Source organism: Eptatretus burgeri, chromosome 10 (genome assembly GCF_056783735.1).
Source record: "Eptatretus burgeri isolate ZD-2024b chromosome 10, Ebu_testis_v1, whole genome shotgun sequence".
Lineage (NCBI taxonomy): Eukaryota > Metazoa > Chordata > Myxini > Myxiniformes > Myxinidae > Eptatretus > Eptatretus burgeri.
The window spans coordinates 99854338-99878395 of NC_140970.1; the positions used below are offsets into that span (position 1 = coordinate 99854338).

The 24058-nt window shown below is 42.8% G+C and overlaps 2 protein-coding genes across 6 annotated transcripts in view; one reads left to right on the top strand and one right to left on the bottom strand.

The window, feature by feature from the left end:
* Nucleotides 1-843, bottom strand: part of LOC147019268 (uncharacterized) — a 40084-nt gene extending 39241 nt beyond the window's left edge. For all 3 annotated transcript variants that reach the window (XR_015062722.1, XR_015062721.1, XM_085899617.1), the window contains exon 1: nucleotides 720-843. Coding sequence is in view for 1 of the 3 variants with exons in the window: in XM_085899617.1 (XP_085755743.1) it covers nucleotides 720-737 (18 nt within the window). In the remaining 2 variants the exon portion in view is untranslated. The remainder of the gene's footprint in view (nucleotides 1-719) is intronic.
* Nucleotides 1-13537, top strand: part of LOC147019267 (fibroblast growth factor receptor 2-like) — a 60617-nt gene extending 47080 nt beyond the window's left edge. For all 3 annotated transcript variants that reach the window (XM_085899611.1, XM_085899609.1, XM_085899610.1), the window contains exons 6-13: nucleotides 700-1029; nucleotides 1152-1268; nucleotides 2368-2552; nucleotides 3193-3309; nucleotides 6111-6222; nucleotides 8618-8717; nucleotides 11725-11824; nucleotides 11986-13537. In XM_085899611.1, the coding sequence (XP_085755737.1) occupies nucleotides 700-1029; nucleotides 1152-1268; nucleotides 2368-2552; nucleotides 3193-3309; nucleotides 6111-6222; nucleotides 8618-8717; nucleotides 11725-11824; nucleotides 11986-12060 (1136 nt within the window). In that variant the 3' untranslated portion in view covers nucleotides 12061-13537. The remainder of the gene's footprint in view (nucleotides 1-699; nucleotides 1030-1151; nucleotides 1269-2367; nucleotides 2553-3192; nucleotides 3310-6110; nucleotides 6223-8617; nucleotides 8718-11724; nucleotides 11825-11985) is intronic.
* Nucleotides 13538-24058: the final 10521 nt, after the last annotated feature.

Consider the following 24058-nt stretch of genomic DNA (forward strand, 5'->3'; position numbering starts at 1 on the left):
AGCCTGTCATTGTTGTGAAGTTGGCAAAAATGAGTACCAGCTTGCTGGGATGATTGATCTATTCAAGTATCCTGCGTTGAAGTGGTGACCCATCCAGGATTGTGCCCAATAGCTCAGGAGACTGCTTTGGCAGCAACAATGCTCTATTCAGAGTGTGGTCCCAATGGATGGATGGAAAGTGTAGAATGGGATTTGATGGTAGGGCAATACAATAATGTCAATAACATACCTCCGCCACGTAATGCCTGATCCATGAGAACATATCGGGCCCAATACATTTTTGAAATATCATGCTATACAGTACGATATCGTTTTTGGCCCTATCTCTCGATGGTGAAATGGCACTGGAAATGCCACCCACCAGAATGTGCCGTGAGGTCGTCCAACATGGCAAGTGTTTTGGAAGTGTACTTTTGATTGGGAAGGACAAAATAAATGGAGAAATTTGTAGTAAATTTAAATACCATTAGCAGAATTGTTAGTTATGCCCACAAAGTCTGAAGACAAAGCATGATGCAGTGAAAGAGAAGATAAGAAACTAAAGAAGAAATACAGGCAGACGGATGGACAGACAGACATCATCCTTTTATTTATTTCGATGAGGGATCTCACATGAATTGCAAAATTTTTCATTTTTAACTTAAGACTTACTTGAGTGAAAGAAAGTATTTCTTTACAGCTTTTTGCTTTTACTTGCAGTTGAAACCGAAGCGGCCTACCTTGGTCAAGTGAATCATCTTCTTAGTCAGAGGCAGTTAATGAATTCTCAAGAAGCAGACGCAATGGAGATGGCAATAGATCTGTTTCCCGGACAAGAGCGTTTGCACCAATCGAACATGACCGATGACAAGAGCGTAATGATTGCAAGACATTTGCGTGGTGCCCTGGGTCCTTTATGGGCTATTCCGCAAGAACAGCTTTCCCTGAGAATGCTTCTGGGACAAGGAGAGTTTGGGAAGGTTTGGGCAGCAAACGTTCTGGGAGCTCCGCTTCGTGGCCATTCTTTGGTGGCTGTCAAGGTTCTGAAAGGTGACTTTGATGACACTTATTCATCTATTTTTTTTTACAATTCATGAAATAAATGTGTTTGATGAAGCTATTACGTTTTTGTTTTTAATGTTAATTTGTTTTGTTCCGATTGCCTTTTACAGTCGAGCAATCCGTGCTACCTATGGAGGTGAATTTCTGGCACGAAGTGCGGTTGATGACGATGCTCGGCCGCAACGTCAACGTCATCGGCTTTCTTGGTTACAGTAAATCATCAGATGGTAACTGATCGTATTATATTTTCTATGTACATAAGATTATATCGTATAATATTACGTCCCTTGCAAGGAACTTCAAGGCAGGAGGTGGCCATTAGGTCCACCAAAGCCTGCGCTATGGTTGTTGGAAGATGTATTTATTGATAAGATGATCAGAAATAAAACATTGTTGGAGGGTGAGAATAAATTTTTTTTAAAAGTTGGAAGATGTATTTATTGATAACTCGTAGGGATTACCTGGGGGGGGGGGGTGGGGTTAGGGGGAAAGGGAAATGCCCGACTGGCTGATCTTTTCCCGGCAGTGGTTTCGGGACGTTGGACATTGAAAAGCTATGGAGTTATTGGCCTCATGGTGGTTCCATTTTCACCCGTGCCAGCACTGCCTGACCCCATATCCCAATATACATTTTAGGGCGGCCTTTGTTGGCCTCAAAACACACGTCAAGGCCAACGCGTGGTAGCTTCAAACCTTGCCCAGATCCTGAAGTATCTACACCCAAAATTTTGGACCTATTGGTGCTATGGTTTGGCCATGAAAGAAGAACGTACAAGCAAACAAACACACAAGCACTTAAAAATATTTACAAGATAATTTGGAAAACTCCCAATAAGTTTCCCCCCCCCTCCCCCCATTTCTCTTTTTCCAATTGACTTTTTAAGCTCCACGTCATTTAGTTTGAGAGAAACCCTTTAAAGTAACATCCGATTAACCTTGTTTTATTTTTTCCATTCTCCTTCATTTGGAAGACCCTGAATGATGAACAGTCAATCCGATTTGGTGCAAATGACGCCATTACATGGCTGCTGCAAGTCATCTTGCTCTTTCTTTCTTCATTGTTTTTTTCCTTGTTATATTCCTTCCCCGTTTGTATTCTCTGTTAATGGATCTCACCTTGCGAGTGTCAGTCCAATAGTTTTCTAACATTTTCATTTCCACGAGTAGCTCAGCAAGTTTGGCAATTGCAAGAATTGCTCAAGAATTTGCATCGATCGGCATGTTTCGATAAAGACAACTCAAACCTGATAAATGTTAAAGATTGATTTGTTGACATCAGACAAACGCTCATTTTGCTCGAACGAATCCCTTCCCTTTTCTTTTCAGGAACTCTTATGGCCATCATGGAGTACGCACCGGGTGGAAGCCTAGCTAACTACCTACGTGCACATCGTCCATTATATGGGAATGTAGAAAATCCAATTGGAAGTCACAAGGTTCCAGGAAGTCTAAGACTTGTCGAGATAGCACTCGGTGTGGCCCGCGGATTAACTCATATTGCTAACCATGGGGTAAGATTTCCTCTCGAGTCGGTTTACTCAAAGAGTAACTTGTAATAGGTCACCTTACCATTCCTCTTTCAAATGACAAAGGAAGTTTGGCCACTGATCTAATGACAATCTAAAGACAAAATTGACATCATGTATAAACTGGAGTAATTCGACTGCGCGCAGTCGAGGGGTACGCCTCCGCTCTCCCACACAAGCACTTGAGTCTTGACATATTTGACCCTTCACCTTCATCATATCTGGCCCAAAATCTAATCAGTTAATTGCCCTGTCTAACTTTACCATTGTACCAAGTTTGATGAAATTCTGTCCAACATTTCTTGAGCTCGGGCGTAAACAGTAAAATTTCAGAGTTTGACCTTGACATTTGACCCTTCACCTTTATCACATCTGGCCCAAAATCTAATCACTTAATTGCCCTGTCTTACATTACCTTTTTACCAAGTTTGATGAAATTCTACAATTTGCTTCTCGAGTTATCGCGTAAACGAAAATCCGGACGGACAGATGGACGGAAACATAATGCCTCCGCCACCCTTGGTGCGGAAACATAAAAAAACGAGAAAATCATCATTTACATCACGTATAAAAACTTCACCAATTCTAATGTATTGTTGCTCTGACCTTTACTCTGGTTGTGCAGGTAATACACCATGATGTTGCTGCACGTAATGTGCTGATTGGAGCACATGACACATTCAAGGTGTGCGACTTTGGTCTGGCACGGCATCAGTGCGAATCGGACAAATTGAGCACACAGGTAAAGTGATGTCACATTTTAGATAAACAAGTCAGACACAATAGCTTTTCACATTTCTTTTGTTTATGTATTTATGACTGACTTAAAAAAGGGTTCGAAGGGAAATTGATTTCTGAGAGGTGGGTTATAGGGGTGGTAGCTCAATATTATGTGAGAGATTGAGATGAGGTGAGCTTGAGCGAAGGGGTAGGAGTACGGTATAAGAAAGAGGGGAGTGTAATGTGTGATAGAGGGGAGTGTATGCGTGATAGAGGGAATTGTAATGCGTGATAGAGGGGAGTGTAATGCGTGATAGAGGGGAGTGTAATGCGTGATAGAGGGAATTGTAATGCGTGATAGAGGGGAGTGTAATGCGTGATAGAGGGGAGTGTAATGCGTGATAGAGGGGAGTGTAATGCGTGATAGAGGGGAGTGTAATGCGTGATAGAGGGGAGTGTAATGCGTGATAGAGGGGAGTGTAATGCGTGATAGAGGGGAGTGTAATGCGTGATAGAGGGGAGTGTAATGTGTGATAGAGGGAAGTGTAATGCGTGATAGAGGGGAGTGTAATGCGTGATAGAAGGAAGTATAATGCGTGATAGATGGAAGTGTAATGCGTGATAGAGGGAATTGTAATGTGTGATAGAGGGGAGTGTAATGCGTGATAGAGGGGAGTGTAATGCGTGATAGAGGGAAGTGTAATGCGTGATGGAGGGAAGTGTAATGCGTGATGGAGGGAAGTGTAATGTGTGATGGAGGGAAGTGTAATGCGTGATAGAGGGAAGTGTAATGTGTGATGGAGGGAAGTGTAATGCGTGATAGAGGGAATTGTAATGTGTGATAGAGGGAATTGTGATGTGTGATAGAGGGGAGTGTAATGCGTGATAGATGGAAGTGTAATGCGTGGTAGAGGGGAGTGTACGGTGTGATATAGGGAAGTGTAAGGCATGATAGAGGGGAGTGTAATGTGTGATTGAGGGAAGTGTAAAGCGTGATAGAGGGGAGTGTAATGTGTGATCTAGGGGAGTGTAAGGCGTGATAGAGGGACAGTGTAATGCATGATATAGGGAAATGTAAGACGTGATAGAGGGGAGTGTAATGTGTGATAGAGGTGAGTGTATGGTGTGATAGAGGGGAGTGTATGGTGTGATAGAGGGGAGTGTAATGTGTGATAGAGGGGAGTGTAATGCATGATAGAGGGAAGTGTAATGCGTGATAGAGGGGAGTGTAATGCGTGATAGATGGAAGTGTAATGCGTGATAGAGGGAATTGTAATGTGTGATAGAGGGGAGTGTAATGCGTGATAGAGGGGAGTGTAATGCGTGATAGAGGGAAGTGTAATGCGTGATGGAGGGAAGTGTAATGCGTGATGGAGGGAAGTGTAATGTGTGATGGAGGGAAGTGTAATGCGTGATAGAGGGAAGTGTAATGTGTGATGGAGGGAAGTGTAATGCGTGATAGAGGGAATTGTAATGTGTGATAGAGGGAATTGTGATGTGTGATAGAGGGGAGTGTAATGCGTGATAGATGGAAGTGTAATGCGTGGTAGAGGGGAGTGTACGGTGTGATATAGGGAAGTGTAAGGCATGATAGAGGGGAGTGTAATGTGTGATTGAGGGAAGTGTAAAGCGTGATAGAGGGGAGTGTAATGTGTGATCTAGGGAGTGTAAGGCGTGATAGAGGGACAGTGTAATGCATGATATAGGGAAATGTAAGGCGTGATAGAGGGGAGTGTAATGTGTGATAGAGGTGAGTATGGTGTGATAGAGGGGAGTGTATGGTGTGATAGAGGGAGAGTGTAATGTGTGATAGAGGGGAGTGTAATGTGTGATAGAGGGGAGTGTAATGTGTGATAGAGGGGAGTGTAAGGCGTGATAGAGGGACAGTGTAATGCATGATATCCGGAAATGTAAGACGTGATAGAGGAGAGTGTAATGTGTGATAGAGGTGAGTATGGTGTGATAGAGGGGAGTGTATGGTGTGATAGAGGGGAGTGTAATGTGTGATAGAGATAGTGTAATGTGTGACAGAGGGAGAGTGTAATGTGTGATAGAGAGAGTGTAATGTGTGATAGAGGTGAGTGTATGGTGTGATAGAGGGGAGTGTAAGGCGTGATAGAGGGACAGTGTAATTAATGCATGATATAGGGAAATGTAAGGCGTGATAGAGGGGAGTGTAATGTGTAATAGAGGCGAGTGTAATGTGTAATAGAGGGGAGTGTAATGTGTAATAGAGGGGAGTGTAATGTGTGATAGAGGGGAGTATAATGTGTGATAGAGGGAAGTGTAAGGCGTGATAGAGGGACAGTGTAATGCATGATATCCGGAAATGTAAGGCGTGATAGAGCGAGAGTGTAATGTGTGGTAGAGGGGAGTGTAATGTGTGATAGAGATAGTGTAATGTGTGATAGAGGGAGAGTGTAATGTGTGATAGAGAGAGAGTGTAATGTGTGATAGAGGGAGAGTGTAATGTGTGATAGAGGGGAGTGTAATGTGTGATAGAGGGGAGTGTAATGCATATATAATGGAGGGGAGTGCAATGCTTAGTCGAGAATGTACAAGCCTTCTCGTGATTGGACAGTCGTCGAGTTTCAACTGATCTGATTATTCTCCCAAATCCCAATCCATCATTCCCAATGCTTTAGTTTTTTGTAAAGTTGCACCATTATGCAACAAGTGCAACTAAAGTGAATTCCCCGGTATGTCTGAAGGTGTGCAGACACTTCCTGTCTGTGGTTGGTTGTGAAACATATAACGTGAATTTTTATCACTCAGAGGCAAAACATGTTGGCTCTTCATGTGGCTGTTATTTCTCTCATTCAGGCAAGCATCCCATTTCGATGGTACCCTCCAGAATATTTCTCAAGACAGCAGTACACGCATGCAGGAGATGTCTGGGCATTTGGAGTCTTCCTGTGGGAGCTGGTGACATTTGGTCAGTACATATAATTATGTATATTATTATTAGAAAGTACTTTTTACGTAATGCTGTCATCGTGTCACAATCTCCACATCCTTTGATATATGTAACTGTATTTTTGGAGTAGAGCTTTAAAACATTTTCAAGTCCACATAGAATTTTACAAACATATGACAGTGTTTACAAAAGATGGGAAAACCGTGGAGTGGAAAATGCACAAACACAACAAACTCAAAGTTTGATGCAAAACAAAAACGAGAAAGTTTCTGAAAATGCAAAGCCTGTCCGTGTCCGCTTTTGGACTTTTTTTTTCTTCTTCTTCTTCTTCTGTATGCTAAACATGACGAAAACACCTAAAAAAAAAAAAAATACACAATTTTTTTGACGATTTTAGGCGACCTTGACCTTTTGACCTCAAAAGCAATAGGCTTCAGTGACCCAACATGCAAACCCTGATCAAATTTAACGTCAATCGGATGAAAACTGCTGATTTTATGTGACGTTGACCTTTTGATCTAAAACACGATCTGCTTCGACCTTTTGATTGTTGAACCAATTCAGTGACCCAATAAGAAAATTCTTTAAATTTCAGGTCAATTGGATGAAAATTGACGATTTTATGTAATGTTAACCTTTGTGACCAAATTATTAATTTGTCTCCTCCATATTGTCATGATAAAGTTTTGTTGAAAATCTGATGACAAAAGCCCAAATTTTTTTTTTGAAAGTTACAGCCCAGACAGACACAGACACACACAAAGTAGTCCCAAGTGGAACAGACATTCATCTCCCAATGGAGGGCGGCCGTAGTCGAGGTGCATGCATTCGGTGATAAAGTTGATTTTCAGTTTATTAGCTAATATTATCATTAACGTCATATTCATGTAATTACATTTTAGTTGATTATCTCATCATCTGGATGGAAATTGAAAAAAAAGGGCTCCATCAGTGTTTGGGCAATGACAAATCATCATGAATCATTATGCTGAGTTTCAAAATGCTCCGTTTAGTGCCGAGGAGTAGGGAATAAAACGAAAAATTGTGAATGAACCCAACGCCTGACTGACTGAAGGACATCGTGATGGTTTGAAGAGCTCGTCGACTACATCTCGACGAGTTAAAAAAAGGCTCAGAAAGTCTAGCATGGTCTTTGTCAAAGACCATGCAGGCCGTTTGTACCCAGATCCAAAATTACCACTTGAAGGGTCAGAATGACAAAGGCCTGAAATAGAAGATAAAACCCAGATAACTTTGATAAAGGCATTGATGTGAAGATTAAAACTGCTTTTTCCAATGAAATCACATGTTTTAACTGGAGAGTTCACAGAACACCTTACCCCATGCAGTGTTCAGGAATATAATTTGATTAAAATAAAATAAAGATTGGAAAAGATATATAAAGATAGGACCACTGGATCTGTAGCTTATCTGGGCACTGGCCTGATGTTGTAAACCACATTTGGTCGCATTTTGACTGGTGGGTCTGTAGAAGAAGATTTAAAAAAGGAAATAAATGCGATTTCCCCCAAACGTTGACCAAGTCGGCCATTTTGATACCCTTCTGGTTACATGATCAGCATGACCTCCATGACTGGTGGGTCTGGAAAAGAAGATTTTTGAAGAAATTTACTAAGTCAGCCATTTTGACTGACTTCGTCACGTGACCAGAACAAGCTTTGCGATCCCCGTTACCAGTCAGGAGCGGAACCTTGCTCCCAAATTTCAGTCGGATCGGCCCAATGGTTTGGCTGGAGAAGTCGAAAAAGGAGATGGACGGATGAACAGACGGACAGACGGTGCACAATGACAATACCTTATCTGGAATTTAAATTTAATCTGGAATTTATATTCCAGACAATCTAGAAATTAATTCTGGGTTTTACTGCCATTTCCCCCAGTGTTTATTACACCACCCTGTCGAACACGTTACATTAGTTCTTCGTGCCTGTTGTTTGTGTCCTTTATACCATTCTCAAAAAGAGTAAGTTTCCTGCTTGGAATGATTTTAAATTTTGTTTCACTACCAGGCAGAGTTACAAGTCTGAATGCAAAACCTGGATCTTTAATCATCGTGCTTGTGTAACGTTAAAAATTATAGATTGAAAAGTTGCAGAAAATACTAAATATGGAGCAATGAATCATTACACACGTTATTAGCATGTAATGGCAGGACTGGTCTGTGCTTGGTGTTGACCAACTGGACAATGCACCTTGCTACTGTATCTGTTATAAATTGTCTTGAGGATAACAAATTTGAAAGTCTGTAGTCGCCATCCCCAGAGTACAGACTTAAACCCCATTCAAACTACTCTGGGACTTCATTCAAACCAAGCTTCAATTTATTCACCTTCAACACATTATCTGTGGCTGAATGTCACTTATGTCATATATGCTGTCCTTTCCACTGCAGCATACACACCTTACCAAGAAATAGCATCGCATCAAGTGTTGGCATCCCGCCTACTGTGTGGTTACCGCATGCCTTGTCCATCACACTGCAGCAAGGCCATGTGAGTAGAAGTACAAGGAATGTGGATTCATTGCCATGTGATCTTGAGTACTACCTACTGTTGTGCAACGTTAATGTCAATTACTATTTTCAGTGTTTGTTACAGACAGATTCTCAGTGTACAGACAAATGAGGATCATGGTGACAAAAAACGTCAATTACATTTCACAATAAGCATGATACCTGTTTGTATGCATACGAAAGATCATGGGGATGATGTAAGATGGTGTTGCATTGCACTTGCATTAAGCAGTGGAGGGAAGGGTGCGATTGAACAAAACAGCTCGACAACTGGGAAAAAAAACAGGAACAAAAGGGTGAGGGTTGAACAACAAAATTGGATTTTGGGAGTGTCACCAGGAGTGGGATACTGGAAGAATGTGCATCTTCTTGACGAGGTATGGAGAGTTGTAAAGCTGAGGAAGTGCAGGGAGATATAAAAAAAAAAGACGACAACTACAGCCATGTCTGGAATGCGAGAGCAACAGGCGTTGTTTTTCTTCCTCATCATGGGCGATGGAAATAATATTGAGAGCTTTAGATGACATTGTATCTCGAAGAGACAGATGTAATGCTGGGGTGGGGGGGGGGAGTACCCATTGGAGAGGGCAATTCTTTATTGGGCTACAATAAAAATCCTTGTAGCTGTGAGTGCTTCTGATGTACAGTAATTACTTTGAATGATCGAGGATGCTCAGTCTACTGCCAGCTTTGCTTATGGTCGACCCAGGCAGGAGGAGTCATGGATGAGTATGATGCCTTGAAGTTCAAGACAATGAACATCCTCCAGTAGATGACCATGGAAATAGATGGGTGGGTTTGTTTCACAATCCCTCCAGAATGACAGGGTGAGACGGAGATTTTCCAGCATTGAAAGACATGTTCCATTTATCAGACCAGCATCGAAGACGACCAAGGAGTCGCAATGCTGCCACCTGCCTGTCATCGGCTGAGGATACTGCACAACAGAATGCAGAGCCATTTGCCCAAGATAGTGCCTTGAAGCACTCAAGGCGACCCTGAGAGAGGGTTCCATTGAATGCATGAGAAGAGGAAGTCATCGAGCGAGGAATAAAGGTTCCCTTGCATGCTAGGAGATGGAGATGGACCATTGATCTGCCTGGGGGATGGCCAGACGGAGGCCCCTGGAGTACCGACGGAAAGTGGACGCAGCGACGTGCTGCAACGGCGCATGCTCCCATACCTGACCTGACCTGTATGCTGGAGGCAGCGAGGTTGAGAAGTCATTTGGGATTTTTGATTGCGTCAAATGTCCGATACATAACCCAGCAGAAGGAGCTCTTATTTGAGATTTATGGCCTCTTTTTCCGAGAGAAGCAGCAGCATGCGCATAGTTGACTGACCAGGATGGAATCCAAACTGATGGTCAAAGATCAGACTTTAAGAACACGATTGACCTGACAACAGCAACAACTAGAATGGCACTCGGTAGAGTGCATTCCGCCACCAGGCTGAACAGTTTACATTTTGTATCCCACCGACTGTCACAGACCAAAATCTAACTAGCTTGTTCTTGTCACCTACCCAACTTATCCACCAAGTGTTGTCATAATCCATCCACAACTTTTAGAGTTCAGACTTAAAAAATATTATGCTGTATGTCGTTTTTGGCCCCATTACTCAATGGTGAAGAATTAATAAAAAAAATTGTCGGATCTGGATCTTCAAGAAAAATCGAATCAATTCATCCTCGTCACATACCCAACCTGTCACCAAGTTTTGTCCGAATCTGTCTTATAACCTTTTGACAGACGGACAACACAGTAGTGAAAGCATAACGTCCGTCCACCTTTGGTGGTGGAGGTAATGATGAATTCCATGACTTTGCTTACAAATGGAAGGAAGCTTACTTGCCTTTCAATGAAAGGATCCCTCTTCTTGTGAATGGGAATGATTTTGGTTGACTTACAGGCAGATGGGAAATGGCCAGAATAGAAAAACCAGTTGAAGAAAGCAAATAAAGGAGAAGCAAGAACTGCAGTTCAGAATTTGAGTCCATGGGCACCGCTGTCATCTGGACCCATCACTAATGAGCAGTCGAGGCTGGACAGAACTTTTTCTACCTTCTCAGGTGTGAAAGACACAGTGTGGCGAGAAGGCAGTGGATACAAGGGGGTAAAGTGCAGACCGGGTGGGATGGGTTAGGTACATGAGGAAATATCTAGGCCATCAGAGGTGAGCAGCAGGATGGAGTGGCAGCACACACCAGAGAAAGCTTCCCAAAGATTTTGAGGAAGGTTGGAGAGTTCAGACTTGAGATAGTAAGATGGTCTTTTCTGGTTTTCGTCATGTTAAACACACGCTTGTTGCGAACCGTGCAGGGTCGGCTGAAGTTGCGCTCAGTCGGATTCGCCTTCCATGTTGAGAAAACAAGGCTTTTGACTGCAACTGCCTCCCTCCCAGGATTCAGTGTACTGGGGAAGATAATATGGATAGGACAGCAACTCACGGGATGGGATGAACTGGTGCATCAGTGGGTAAGCTTAAGTGACAGTTTTCCCAGACGTAATCGCAACACATCAGATGTTGTGGAGATGGTAGCCTGCTAATCATTTTGTGAAAGGGCAGGATTGCATTTCCTGCCAGTAAGCCTGTGCAAACACTCATATTCTGCGGCATTGGGGTCTCTCTCGAACAATAGACAGAGATGATTTTTTTTTTAATGATCTGAGGAGCTGACAGTGGAAGATGAGGAACAGGCATGTTATGTTTGGATGCAAAGTTCTTCATTTCCAGGTCCTGCAGCTGGGAGGACATGGATCATCGTCGTCGGGTGGACGGTACACCTCACAGACAAACATTAGGTGGTTGCAGAGATTTTTGCACACCCAGAGAGCTCAAACGGTTTAACGTGGACAATGGAGAGTGAGGAATACAATTTTTGAAGAACAGAAACACCACCACAACTCGTTTCGGGAAAAGTGGCTGTTGAAACGTCTGTCAAAAATAACGTTTGTATATATATATATATATTTTTTTTTTCTCAGGTACGACCTCATGCTGGCATGCTGGGAACCAGAACCAGAGCATCGACCAACGTTCGCTCAACTGTGGCAAAGACTATCATATCTGCACCAGGCTAACAAGGTAGGACGTAGCCACAACTTGTGCTGCCTTGCTTCCTGGTGCACCGGATTCGAGTTTTCAAAGCGTGCAAAAAAAATCAGTGCATTTCAGCTCTTGTGAAAATTTTCATCTGCATCGATTGCTTTATTTCCCCTGACGCTTGTCCGTTTCATTCCTTCCAGCAATACGTGAACCTTGCTGATTTCGGATCCGAGGTCTACGTGGATTTGGTGCCTTTGCCTGGAGAAAAGCTTTGATTTCTGCTCGCACACGTACATACGAGAACTTACAAAGTAAACATTATTGTTCAACAGAATGTTGTTTTTAAGTTTTTTTTAAGCAACGAGGTTCATCTCTAGGGGGTATTATGTACATTAATTAGTTTAACATTACAATGAAACATGATTAAATTGAGTTGTTACAAAAAAACAAACAAAAAAAACTTTGAACATCATGATTGTAAAAAGAAAATACTGTACAAAATCTATCTGCACAAATGAATGAAATCCGTGAATTTAATCCACCCTTTGGATGAACTCATCACGTGACATTATCGCTCTTAAAAAGGAAGGGCAAAAAAAAAAGAAGGTCCTGACAGTTCTTGATTGTTTTCTTGTAATTCTTATCTTATTTCGGTTGGGATTTCACAGCAATTGGGAAGCATTGACAAAGTAAATCAAGAGCATTAAGTTTAGAGATCATGTGCATTTTGTCGGTCAGTGCTGTGATCAGAATCCATGTTTTCTGGAAAATACCTTCCATCCATGTTTTTTTTTTTTTAATATCAAACGAGTTTGTATGAAGTGTTGGCTCATCATGCTGGAGTAATTCGGTTTGACATGAAAAAGCTTGATGGTAATATGTTAATCTTTGAGTCCACATGCGTGCAAAACTCGTACAATGAGCTCGTACACCGTCCACGTAAAAGGAGCTAAGAGGAGGATGAATGAGCAATTTGTAGGCAACCCTCAGCAGACATATAGGAAGAGGGATATTAAATAAAGGAAATGTACATTTGGCCCAACAAGCATGTGGCATATAGACACCTCTGCACCCCACACCTCTTACAGGTAGTGCTAATTATACCAGGTAAGCTCAACCAGGGTATTTAGCCATTGTGTGGGCACAATGTGGACAGTAGGATACCACCATTGATAGCATGTTCACCTTTGACTCTGTATAGTCTGGGTTTGACCTCCCGGTATCGATATATAAAGTTGAGTGATTAATTGCATTCATTCTTCCTTTTTAAAACTTAATACTGTATGTACTTCATTTTGCTTGACATCTGATTTTTTTTTAAACATTTTATCTTTTTTGTCGAATCCAGTAATGTGATGGTATTCCCTTTTGGAGGTAATGCTAACGATTGGCCCATGTCGCAGTTTTCGGGCAGCTTCATGTTTGTACAACTCATATTATGAAAGGTAAATATCCCATAACGAATGTCGATGAAAGAGAAAGTTTGCAAGTTTGTTTCGTGTGGCATGCCGACATTGACACCCGGCATCTCACACACGCTGAGAGTTAAGGCCTGAACTTTAACCCAAAGCTGCAAGCTTTGAGATATTTTGAGAGCAGAACACAACTGTTAAATCATGGCCGATCTGCGGTGATTCACAAACTGAACGTTCCATTGGAATCTTCTAGGATCTTCGGTGACGGCAAAACTTTGTGGATCTAAAGAATTATTTGCCCTGTTGCGTGTCATAAAATAAACTTTAAATTTCGTTTTTTGGGGGTTTTTGTTTGTTCAACTGCAAAAATCAAAGGTTGGAGAAAGAAAAACTGTTGTCACCAAAGCAGGTAAGGGTTAGAAACTGAATCTGCTTTCACCGGGCCTCATCATATAGTACTATAGTACTATATTTTTGTTATGGTTGCCCTTCATAAATAGCTGTTTTCACATGACATGCGAACACCTGGGTGCATGAATGTGTTCGTAGTGAAGGAGCTGCTGTTCACATAATAACTGCATTCTGAGATATCAAGCAGTATAACTTGGTGTGAAGGAGTAAACAAAGCATATTTAATTAGACCAGTTGTTACCTGCAATTTATGGCAGGAATTTGATCAAGGTGTTGGTGATACCGTGCACCTACCTTCTCTTCGTGAAAGACATGGTGGGGTCTTTTACATCCACCAACTAATGCTAGCAAGTAGGACACCCAGCTTAACATCTGTCCGAGAGAAGGTGCACACTTGATGCTTCGTCCTGGTTGTGAAACACAAGGAGGACAGTTTACAGCTGAGTTGGCATTCAAACCCAAGCTAGGCAGCTCAGTGGTGATTCACCGCATTCACCTTTCCATCGACTCAATTATAACGGAACACGATTCACCGCACGTACCTGAACATGATTCATTCAAGCTTACATCCTGGATAATCAAGAGGAAGACACTGCACCATGTTTACCTGCTTTAATCTGAAGGGGCCGTGGCAAGACAAGTCTTGTCTTCATGCAAGATATAAGAAAGTCTTGTCTGGAATGAATTCAACATAAACATTCTGCATGTTAAAGCCGGATCTGTCAATCATGTCAATTAATGTTCCGCAGAATAAAAGATGGGGTTACAAGAGGTGCAGTGGGACAACTGGTATTTTGGGAACAACTTCTTGGCCTCAGAGGTTTTATCTCTTGGGCTGCTCAGCCTCAGCATTAGTCTTGACTTTTCCAAGCTGTTGTCACATATCAAAGGTGGCCTCCAAAGCCAGCCACAGACGAGGCATCCACTTGCAATCAAATTTTTTCTTTGGAAAAATCATACCTACTCACAATATACAAGGCCTTTGTCCATAGCTAAATGGAGCACTGCTCTCTGGTGTGGGCTAGCGCTCCAGCATCGTATCTGGCTCTCTCAAATTCTGTTCTATCTGATGCTCTCAAATTCATTGGAATCTGCCGTGATGAGGCTGAAGAACAACGTCTGTTGCTTTCACATAACAGGTAGGTCAGTGGTCTGTTTTCTCTCTGTGTTTTCTCTCTGTGTTTTCTCTCTGTGTTTTCTCTCTGTTTTCTCTCTGTTTTCTGTGTTTTCTCTGTTTTCTGTGTTTTCTCTGTTTTCTGTGTTTTCTCTGTGTTCTCTCTGTTTTCTCTGTGTGTTTTCTCTGTGTGTTTTCTCTGTGTGTTTTCTCTGTTTATTTTCTTTGAGTGTTTTCTCTGTGTGATTTCTCTGTGTGTTTTATCTGTGTGTTTACTCTGTGTGTTTTCTATGTGTGTTTTCTCTGTGTGTTTTCTCTGTGTGTTTTCTCTGTGTGTTTTCTCTGTGTGTTTTCTCTGTGTGTTTTCTCTGTGTGTTTTCTCTGTGTGTTTTCTCTGTGTGTTTTCTCTGTGTGTTTTCTCTGTGTGTTTTCTCTGTGTGTTTTCTCTCTGTGTTTTCTCTCTGTGTTTTCTCTCTGTGTTTTCTCTCTGTGTTTTCTCTCTGTGTTTTCTCTCTGTGTTTTCTCTCTGTGTTTTCTCTCTGTGTTTTCTCTCTGTGTTTTCTCTCTGTGTTTTCTCTCTGTGTTTTCTCTCTGTGTTTTTCTTTCTGTGTTTTTCTCTCTGTGTTTTTCTCTCTGTTTTTTTCTGTGTGTGTTTTTCTGTCTGTGTTTTTCTCTCTGTGTTTTTCTCTCTGTGTTTTTCTCTCTGTGTTTTCTCTCTGTGTTTTCTCTCTGTGTTTTCTCTCTGTGTTTTTCTCTCTGTGTTTTCTCTCTGTGTTTTCTCTCTGTGTGTTCTCTCTGTGTGTTCTCTCTGTGTGTTCTCTCTGTGTTCTCTCTGTGTTCTCTCTGTGTTCTCTCTGTGTTCTCTCTGTGTTCTCTTTCTCTTTCTCTTTCTTTTTCTCTTTCTCTTTCTCTTTCTCTTTCTCTTTCTCTTTCTCTTTCTCTTTCTCTTTCTCTTTCTCTTTCTCTTTTTCTTTCTCTTTCTCTTTCTCTTTCTCTCTCTCTCTCTTTCTCTCTCTCTCTCTCTAACCCTCCCCAGCAACTCCAGGATGTATGTGTTCTTCTCGTAGGCCCCAACTGGTTAAATTTCCAAAATCCAGGCTGAATGCACATCACAACTCTTTTATTCATCGCTTCAATCATCTTTGGAACTGCCTTCCTGAGACTGTTCCATCTCACTCTTCCCTCTGGGGCTCCAAGCAGGCAGGGAATCACCACCTCATGTTATCGAGCATCATCTCCCATGGTCTTTCTTACCTCCATTAACCTTTCCAAACCCAACCCTCTTAGTTTCTGGTTTCAGTGTTTCCTCTCCTTCTCTCTCTCTTGTTCTTTCTTTCCTGGTTTAGTATTCCTTTTGTGGGTTGTGCCCAATTGTTTCCCTGCTATGCCATCTTGCCACAGTCAATTTAACTTCGAGAGAGAGAGAGGGGGAGAGGGAGGGGGAGAGGGAGGGGGAGAGAGAGATTTTTCAAAAATTGCAAAGTCCCGTTGCTAGGCAACCAAAGGGGAATTAGCATCCAGTACCTAAGTGGCACAATGAGGTCATAAACTGGTCCTACCACCCAAATTTCATAAAAATCGAAAAACTGCAAGGGGGTCAAAAACCCCCGACAAACACACACACAAGGACAGACCGACACCACGATCAACAAATAAGGGTAGATCAAAAAAAATAATTTTAATCGAAAAAAAATGTATTGAAATTTTTTTTTCGACTCGATCGACTACCCAACAGCCGGACACACACCCATAACGATTATAGTGGTCACTTACTGACTCGTGAACCAACAGAAGAGATGATATGATGGATGAATGGATGATTTTCTGTGAAAGAAAGAATTCCGAGCTCAGAAATCATGAAGAGATTAAAAACAGCTTGATGACGTGGAAACCAAGGTCTTCAAGATCATTGGAATCTCTCTTGATGAAACTGAGTCTATGGGCCTATCACTTTGCCATCGCAGACAGGTCGGTGATCTCTTTGTCCTCTTCCGCCTCCTTTCTGGTCTTGTACCCACTGCCCTTTCCGTGCTTTGTTCCCCGCAGGTATCTGCAAGGTGCATGAGGTCCACCAGCATCCCCCTTCAAGTGTGGCGATGTCCCATACCTCTGAAAATTCAATGACTGGGTCCTGTCCATAAAAATAAATAATTGCTAATCCTTCTCAAACAGATGTTTTGTATTAGCTGAAGTCGAGGACTTAATGTGGGTTAGGGTGATGCGAAAAATGACATTAAATGCAAGGCTGAAGAGAAAAGCACGCTCAATGCCAGAGGCAGCGATGAGACCACGATTCACGGCACGTACCCGACCATGATTCACGGTACGTACCCGATCATGACTCACGGCACGTACCCCACCATGATTCACGGCACGTACCTGACCATGATTCATGGCACGTACCCAATCATGACTCACTGCACGTACCAGACCACGATTCACGGCACGTACCCGACCAAGATTCACGGCACGTACCTGACCATGATTCACGGCACGTACCTGACCATGACTCAGGTACGTACCTGACCATGACTCAGGTACGTACCTGACCATAATTCACGGCACATACCTGACCATGATTCACGGCACGTACCTGACCTTGATTCACGGCACGTACCCGATCATGACTCACGGCACGTACCCCACCACGATTCACGGCACGTACCCGACCATGACTCACGGCACGTACCCGATCATGACGCACTGCACGTACCAGACCACGATTCACGGCACGTACCCAACCATGATTCACGGCACGTACCCGACCATGACTCACGGCACGTACCCGATCATGACTCACGGCACGTACCCCACCATGATTCACGGCACGTACCTGACCATGATTCATGGCACGTACCCAATCATGACTCACTGCACGTACCAGACCACGATTCACGGCACCTACCCGACCAAGATTCACGGCACGTACCTGACCATGATTCACGGCACGTACCTGACCATGACTCAGGTACGTACCTGACCATAATTCACGGCACGTACCTGACCTCGATTCACGGCACGTACCCGATCATGACTCACGGCACGTACCCGATCATGACTCACGGCACGTACCTGACCATGATTCACAGCACGTACCCGATCATGACGCACTGCACGTACCAGACCACGATTCACGGCACGTACCCAACCATGACTCACGACACATACCCGACCATGACTCACGGCACGTACCCGACCATGACTCATGACACGTACCCGACCAAGATTCACGGAACGTACCCGACCACGGTTGTCTGCACGTACCCGACCATGATTCACGGCACCTACCCGACCACGATTCACTGCACGTACCTGAACATGATTGACAGCACGTACCTGACCTACCTGACCATAATTCACTGCACGTATCTGAACATAATTCACTGCATGTACCTGAATATGATTCACCACACAAACCTGCAATGACAGGACACTCACCAAGGAAGAGACAATGCTGAAATAACCAGTGTGCTCAAATAGGGAGTTTAAGTTGAAGATGCAGGATAACTCACAGCTTCTAAGACTGTTTTTACAAAATATCAGCTCATGGAAGAACAAGGTGAGAGGATAAAAATGCAATGCCAAGATAGAGTCAAGGTTCGACACAAACCCTTGGGAGTTGGACAGAGTGCCGAGAACTTTGACGTGCGCTGGTCGATGATCGCCTTCTCTCAGCTGTTCTCTCAGGAAGCTTTCACCCTCTGATGAACACCATGTCTGAAAGATAGAGATAGACTAGTGATGGCAGGATTGCTCAATTGGTAGTGTACTTTGAATTAGTTACCTGATGTGCTCGAAATCCATCAAAACCTTTTGTTCTGGTGTTCTTTCAGCAAGGGGAAGGGATTCTACATCTCAGAGCATGCCATCCTTCAAGTGTGGACAAAGGCTGCCTGTCACGTGTGCACAAAATGAGTACAGCAAAGTGTTTAAGCAACCTGATAGAATTCCTTGCACTCTTAAATTAGGTGGGAATCTTGGGATGTGCATTTGGCACAGGAATGATGGGTCAAAATACCTCAGAATCACAACAAGCTCAAATGAGCAAGATCTTCGTCCTCTTAATGATGACGTCATAAAAACAAATATGACGTCATTGTGATGCATCAGGTTTGCAATCAATTATCTGTGCTAATGCCCGGCTTAATTCCCGCAAACAAAATTCAAACAGCTTGCCTAGTTTCAGAGATAATGGTATAGACGATTTCCGTTAGCGGCAATATTATGACGTCAACTTTTTTTCTAGGAAGAATTTCCAAAATCAGAGGTGGTTCCTGCCTGTGTGTGGGTTTTCTGCATATACATGGCAAGTTTCACGAAGATCCGATGAAAACTCTGTGTTGTGAAACAAAAAATGTCAAAAAATAGGGATGACGTCATAAAAATTGATATGACGTTATAGTGATGTATAATATGTGCGGTAATTCATCTCTGCTAATGCCCCGTTCAATTCCCGCAAAAAGAATTCAAAAAGCTTGCCTAGTTTCGGAGATAGTAATAACAGGACCTAGAGTGGAGTATGACAACATTTGAAGAGGTTTGGTGGTTGCACTTGCTTGTGTACATTTGAGATCCTATCATATCCTCCATAACGAGAACAGCACTTGGAAATGCACATACAGCGGCCTGAAAAAGTATTCACCCACTCCAAAGTTTGATGCAACCTGAGCCTATTTTATGATACTTTTAAATCAAGCTTAATAAATAGTCTTCACAAACTACTCCAAAGTGATAAAGCTAAAAACAAATTGTAGATAAAATGTGAATAAGTTCTATTAACTGAGAAAATCAGATGATTCTCAGTTGGATAAGTACTCAAACTCTTTGCCAAATTAACCCGAAATAATTTCAGGAGCAAATTATCTGTTGAAAGGTTAAAAAAAAAGTGTAATAGGTTTCACCTGTATGTAATCAGTGGTTTAACTGAAAATTTAAGCTCCTTCACTTATCAAAACAGTTTTAAGGTGTAACTCACTTGGCGAACCAACAAGGCAAACATGAAGACCAAGGAACTTCCCAAAGAAGTCAGACATGAAGTGGTACAGAAGCACCGCTCAGGAGAGGGTTACAAGAAGATTTCAAAGACACTAATTATCCCTTTGAGTATGGTGAAATACATCATTAACAAGTGGAAGACGTATCGTACCACCCAGATCAGGTCACCCATCAAAACTCAGCAGCCAGGCAAGCAGGAAGCTGGTTTGGGATGTCACTGTAAATCCAACAATGACGGAAAGATCTGCAAGGCTCCATGTGCAAGATGGTGGTCAGTATTCATCAATCAACAATATCCCGCTGCCTTCACAAAGCTGGCCTCCATGGACAGGTAGCAAGAAAGAAGCCATTACTGAAAAAGACGCATCTAAAAGTTAGTATGGAGTTTGTGAAAAAGCAGCTTGATGATATAATATTGCAGGCATGTGGAGAAAGGTTTTGTGGTCAGATGAGACAAAAACTTGAACTTTTTGGTCTAAATTCAAAGCGTAACATCTGGCGCAAGCCGAACACTGCACATCACCCAGTCAATACCATCCCTACTGTCAAGCATGGTGGTGGCAGCATCATGTTATGGTGATGCTTTTCACCTGGAGAATTGTTTCTACACAATTAGTAATTCATCTAAATGTGGCATTATTGGTGGGGCGCTGTGTATCCTTTTCGGCTCCATCTTTCAATGGTGAAGAATCATTTAAAATTCAGAAATTCTCGGATCCGGATTCAGATCCTCGCCAAAATTGAATCAATTTGTCCTTGTCACACACCAAACCTGTCTGTCAATTTTTGTCCGGCTCCCTCAACAACCTGCTCAGACAGACAGACAAACAGGGGTGAAAACATAACCTCCGTGGGTTAGATAACATAACGAAGCTTAGAAGCAAGCACACACACAACCATTTTATACATTCAATATACAAAGCTCTTTCTCACCGCTGATTGATATTAAAGATCGGGACCTTCTGGGTGAAATTTTGTGTGCTGATGGATATCTAAGCCAGTACACTGGGAGACATCCAAGAATCGTCAGACAACATCCATAACTATAAATATAAATAAATGAAGACAAAATAAGTGGAAAAAAATTGCAGGTGAGCGACCTGAGACAATGGGGAAGCACGGGAATTTTATGCTGATGGATTTCAAAGCTGATACACCAGGAAAAAAAATCACAGAAACATCAGAAAGCATCCGTAAATGGGAAAAAGTGGGGGGAGGAAAAATAAAAAAATAGGAAAGAAAAAAAAGAAGAAAAAGACAGAAAAAGAAAAATAAAGAAAGACAAAGAAACAAACAAAAAAGAAAAAGAGAAAAAGAAAGAAAGAAAAAGAAAAAGAAAGAAAAAGAAACAAACAAAAAGAAAAGAAGAAAAAGAAAGAAAGAAAAAGAAAAAGAAAGAAAAAGAAACAAACAAAAAAGAAAAGAAGAAAAAGAAAAAGAAAGAAAAAGAAAAAGAAAGAAAAAGAAAAAGAAAGAAAAAGAAAAGAAAGAAAGAGAAAGAAAGAGAAATAAAAAGAAAGAAAAGGAAAAAAGAAAAAAAAAAGGGGGAAAAGGGGCAAAAGGAGAAAAAGGGGAAAAGGGGGGAAGGGGGGAAAGGGTGGGAAAAAAGGGAAAAAGAAGAAAGAAAAAGGGGGGAAAAGGGGAAAGGGGGGATAAGGGGGGAAAGGGGTCAGGTCAGGTCAGGTATGGGAGCATGTGCCAGCACAGCACGTCGCTGCGTCCACTTTCCGCCGGTACTCCAGGGGCCTCCGCCCGGCCATCCCCCAGGCAGATGCCAGGCCCATCCCCATCTCCTTGAGATGATGGTCAACCTGTTGCAACCATGAGGCACGTGGTCGACCCACTGGCCTCCTCCACTCATGAGACTCCCTCGCTGAGAGAATCTGGTGAGCAGGATCAGAGTCAGGAAAACGAGCCACATGTCCATACAGCCGCAACTGACGCTCACGGACTATGCAGGTAACAAATCTCATCCGAGTCTCTCTCAGCAACCGCTCGTTGGACACAAAATCCGACCAGCGATAGCCAAGGATTCTCCGAAGAGACCTGGTACCAAAGAAATTAAGTCTCCGTCTCAGATCCTTGGTCAGAGTCCAAGTCTCGCACCCATAGAGCAAGACTGGAAGTACCAAGGACCTGAAGACTCGGACTTTCGTCCTCCCGCACAGGTACCGGCAGCGCCACACCCCATGATCCAGTGAATCCATGACTCCTCAGGCCCGACCCAGACGTCTATTGACCTCTGACTCGCAGCCAGCAGAGACATGAATATCACTGCCAAGGTAAGTGAATCTCTCCAAGACCTCAACATCCTCACCACAAACAGACACAGACAGGACAGCAGCATCCAAGATGTCACCGAAAGCCTGGATCTTAGTTTTGACCCAAGAAACCCGTAATCCCAACGGCTCTGACTCCTCATTCAGCACCTCGAGGGCCCCCAAGAGGATGTCTAAAGTCTCCGCAAAGATGACTGCATCATCTGCAAAGTCAAGGTCCGAGATCTTGACATTCCCAAATGACGCACCGCAACTTGATCTCTCCGACATCCTCCCTAAAATCCACTCCATACAAGTGCTGAAAAGTGTGGGGGCAAGTACACATCCATGACGAACTCCAGTAACAACTGGAAATAAGTCAGAGATGGTACCACCACACTTCACAGCACTCTCAGTACCAGAGTAGAGTTCAGACATCAGATCGATCAGTTTTGGTGGCACCCCACGAAGACCAAGAATCCTCCAGAGGACATCCCGATTCACTGAATCGAACGGTTTACAGAGATCAACATAGGCTGCAAGCAGCCCCTGCCGAAACTCTCATCTGCGTTCGGTGAGGACACGAAGTGCAAGGATACGGTCAATCGTTGACCTCTTTGGTGTAAAGCCTGACTGCTCTGGACGCTGGTGCTCAAGCAGATGGTGGCGAACCCTATCGAGAATTATCCGAGCAAAGACCTTGCCCGGCACTGAGAGCAGCGTCACCCCTCGGTAGTTGTTGCAGTCTTGGCGATCACCCTTCCCTTTCCAGAGAGGGACAACAAGGCCCCTCTTCCAGTCAGTTGGGATGATGCCTGTGTTCCAGGCAGAGCACAAAACTGCATGCAACGACATGAGTGCAGCATTTCCACCAGCCTTGTGAAGTTCGGCATGGATGCCACAGATCCCTGGAGCTTTGCCCCGTTTCAACTGGTTCACCGCAGCCTGTGTTTCCACAAGCGTAGGTGGACCACAGTTGATTTGAGGGTCAGCAACAGGGATAGTAACACCCTTGATGTCCAACTCGACAGTTGGGGGATCAGCCTGGTACAACCGCTCAAAGTAACTGGCCCAGCAGGGAAAGGGGGGAAAGGGGAAAAGGGGGAAAAGGAAAAAAATGGGGAAAAAGGCAAAAAAGGGAAAAAGGGGAAAAAAAGGAAAAAAAAAGGGACAAAAAAAAGACAAAGAAAAAAGACAAAGGACAAAGACAAAGAAAAAAAGACAAAAACAAAGAAAAAAAGACAAAAAAAAAAAGACAAAGAAAAAAAGACAAAGAAAAAAAAACAACGAAAAAAAGACAACGAAAAAAAGACAACGAAAAAAAGACAACGAAAAAAAAGAGAAAGGAAAAAAGAAAAAAAGAGAAAGGGGGAAAAAAAAGAAAGGGGAAAAAAAGAAAGGGGAAAAAAAAAAGAAAGGGGAAAAAAAGAAAGGGAGAAAAAAGAAAGGGGGAAAAAAGAAAGGGGGAAAAAAAGAAAGGGGGAAAAAGAAAGGGGGAAAAAAGAAAGGGGGAAAAAAGAAAGGGGGAAAAAAGAAAGGGGGAAAAAGAAAGGGGGAAAAAGAAAGGGGGGAAAAAAGAAAGGGGGGAAAAAAGAAAGGGGGAAAAAAGAAAGGGGGAAAAAAAAAAGAAAGGGGGAAAAAAAAAGAAAGGGTGAAAAAAAAAAAGAAAGGGGAAAAAAAAAAGGGGAAAAAAAACCCGTTTTTGTTTATTCTGTCCTCATAACTCAGAAATATGGGTCGAAGCTGCCTGAGAATAGTGGTGACTCATTTACGTATTTTTCTCCTCATTTCACAAGAGCAACATCGCTTGACTTTGGGTTCGATTTCTGAAATAATGGCGATAGACGTGTTTGCTTTCCTTTAAACGGTTGTTTCGCCGGAAACGACGTCATCGAACGTTGAGATTTCAGAGTATATTTTACCACAACAGGCTCTTCGAGACGGAACCGCAATGAATAGATAAACTCGACCTGAAAAAGCTGCTCAGTCATTCCGTCCTGAAGGAGGAGTAGTACTTTAAATATTAAGATCACGAAAGGGTCGAAGGGACGATTTTTAAACCACAACAAGCGGATATAGA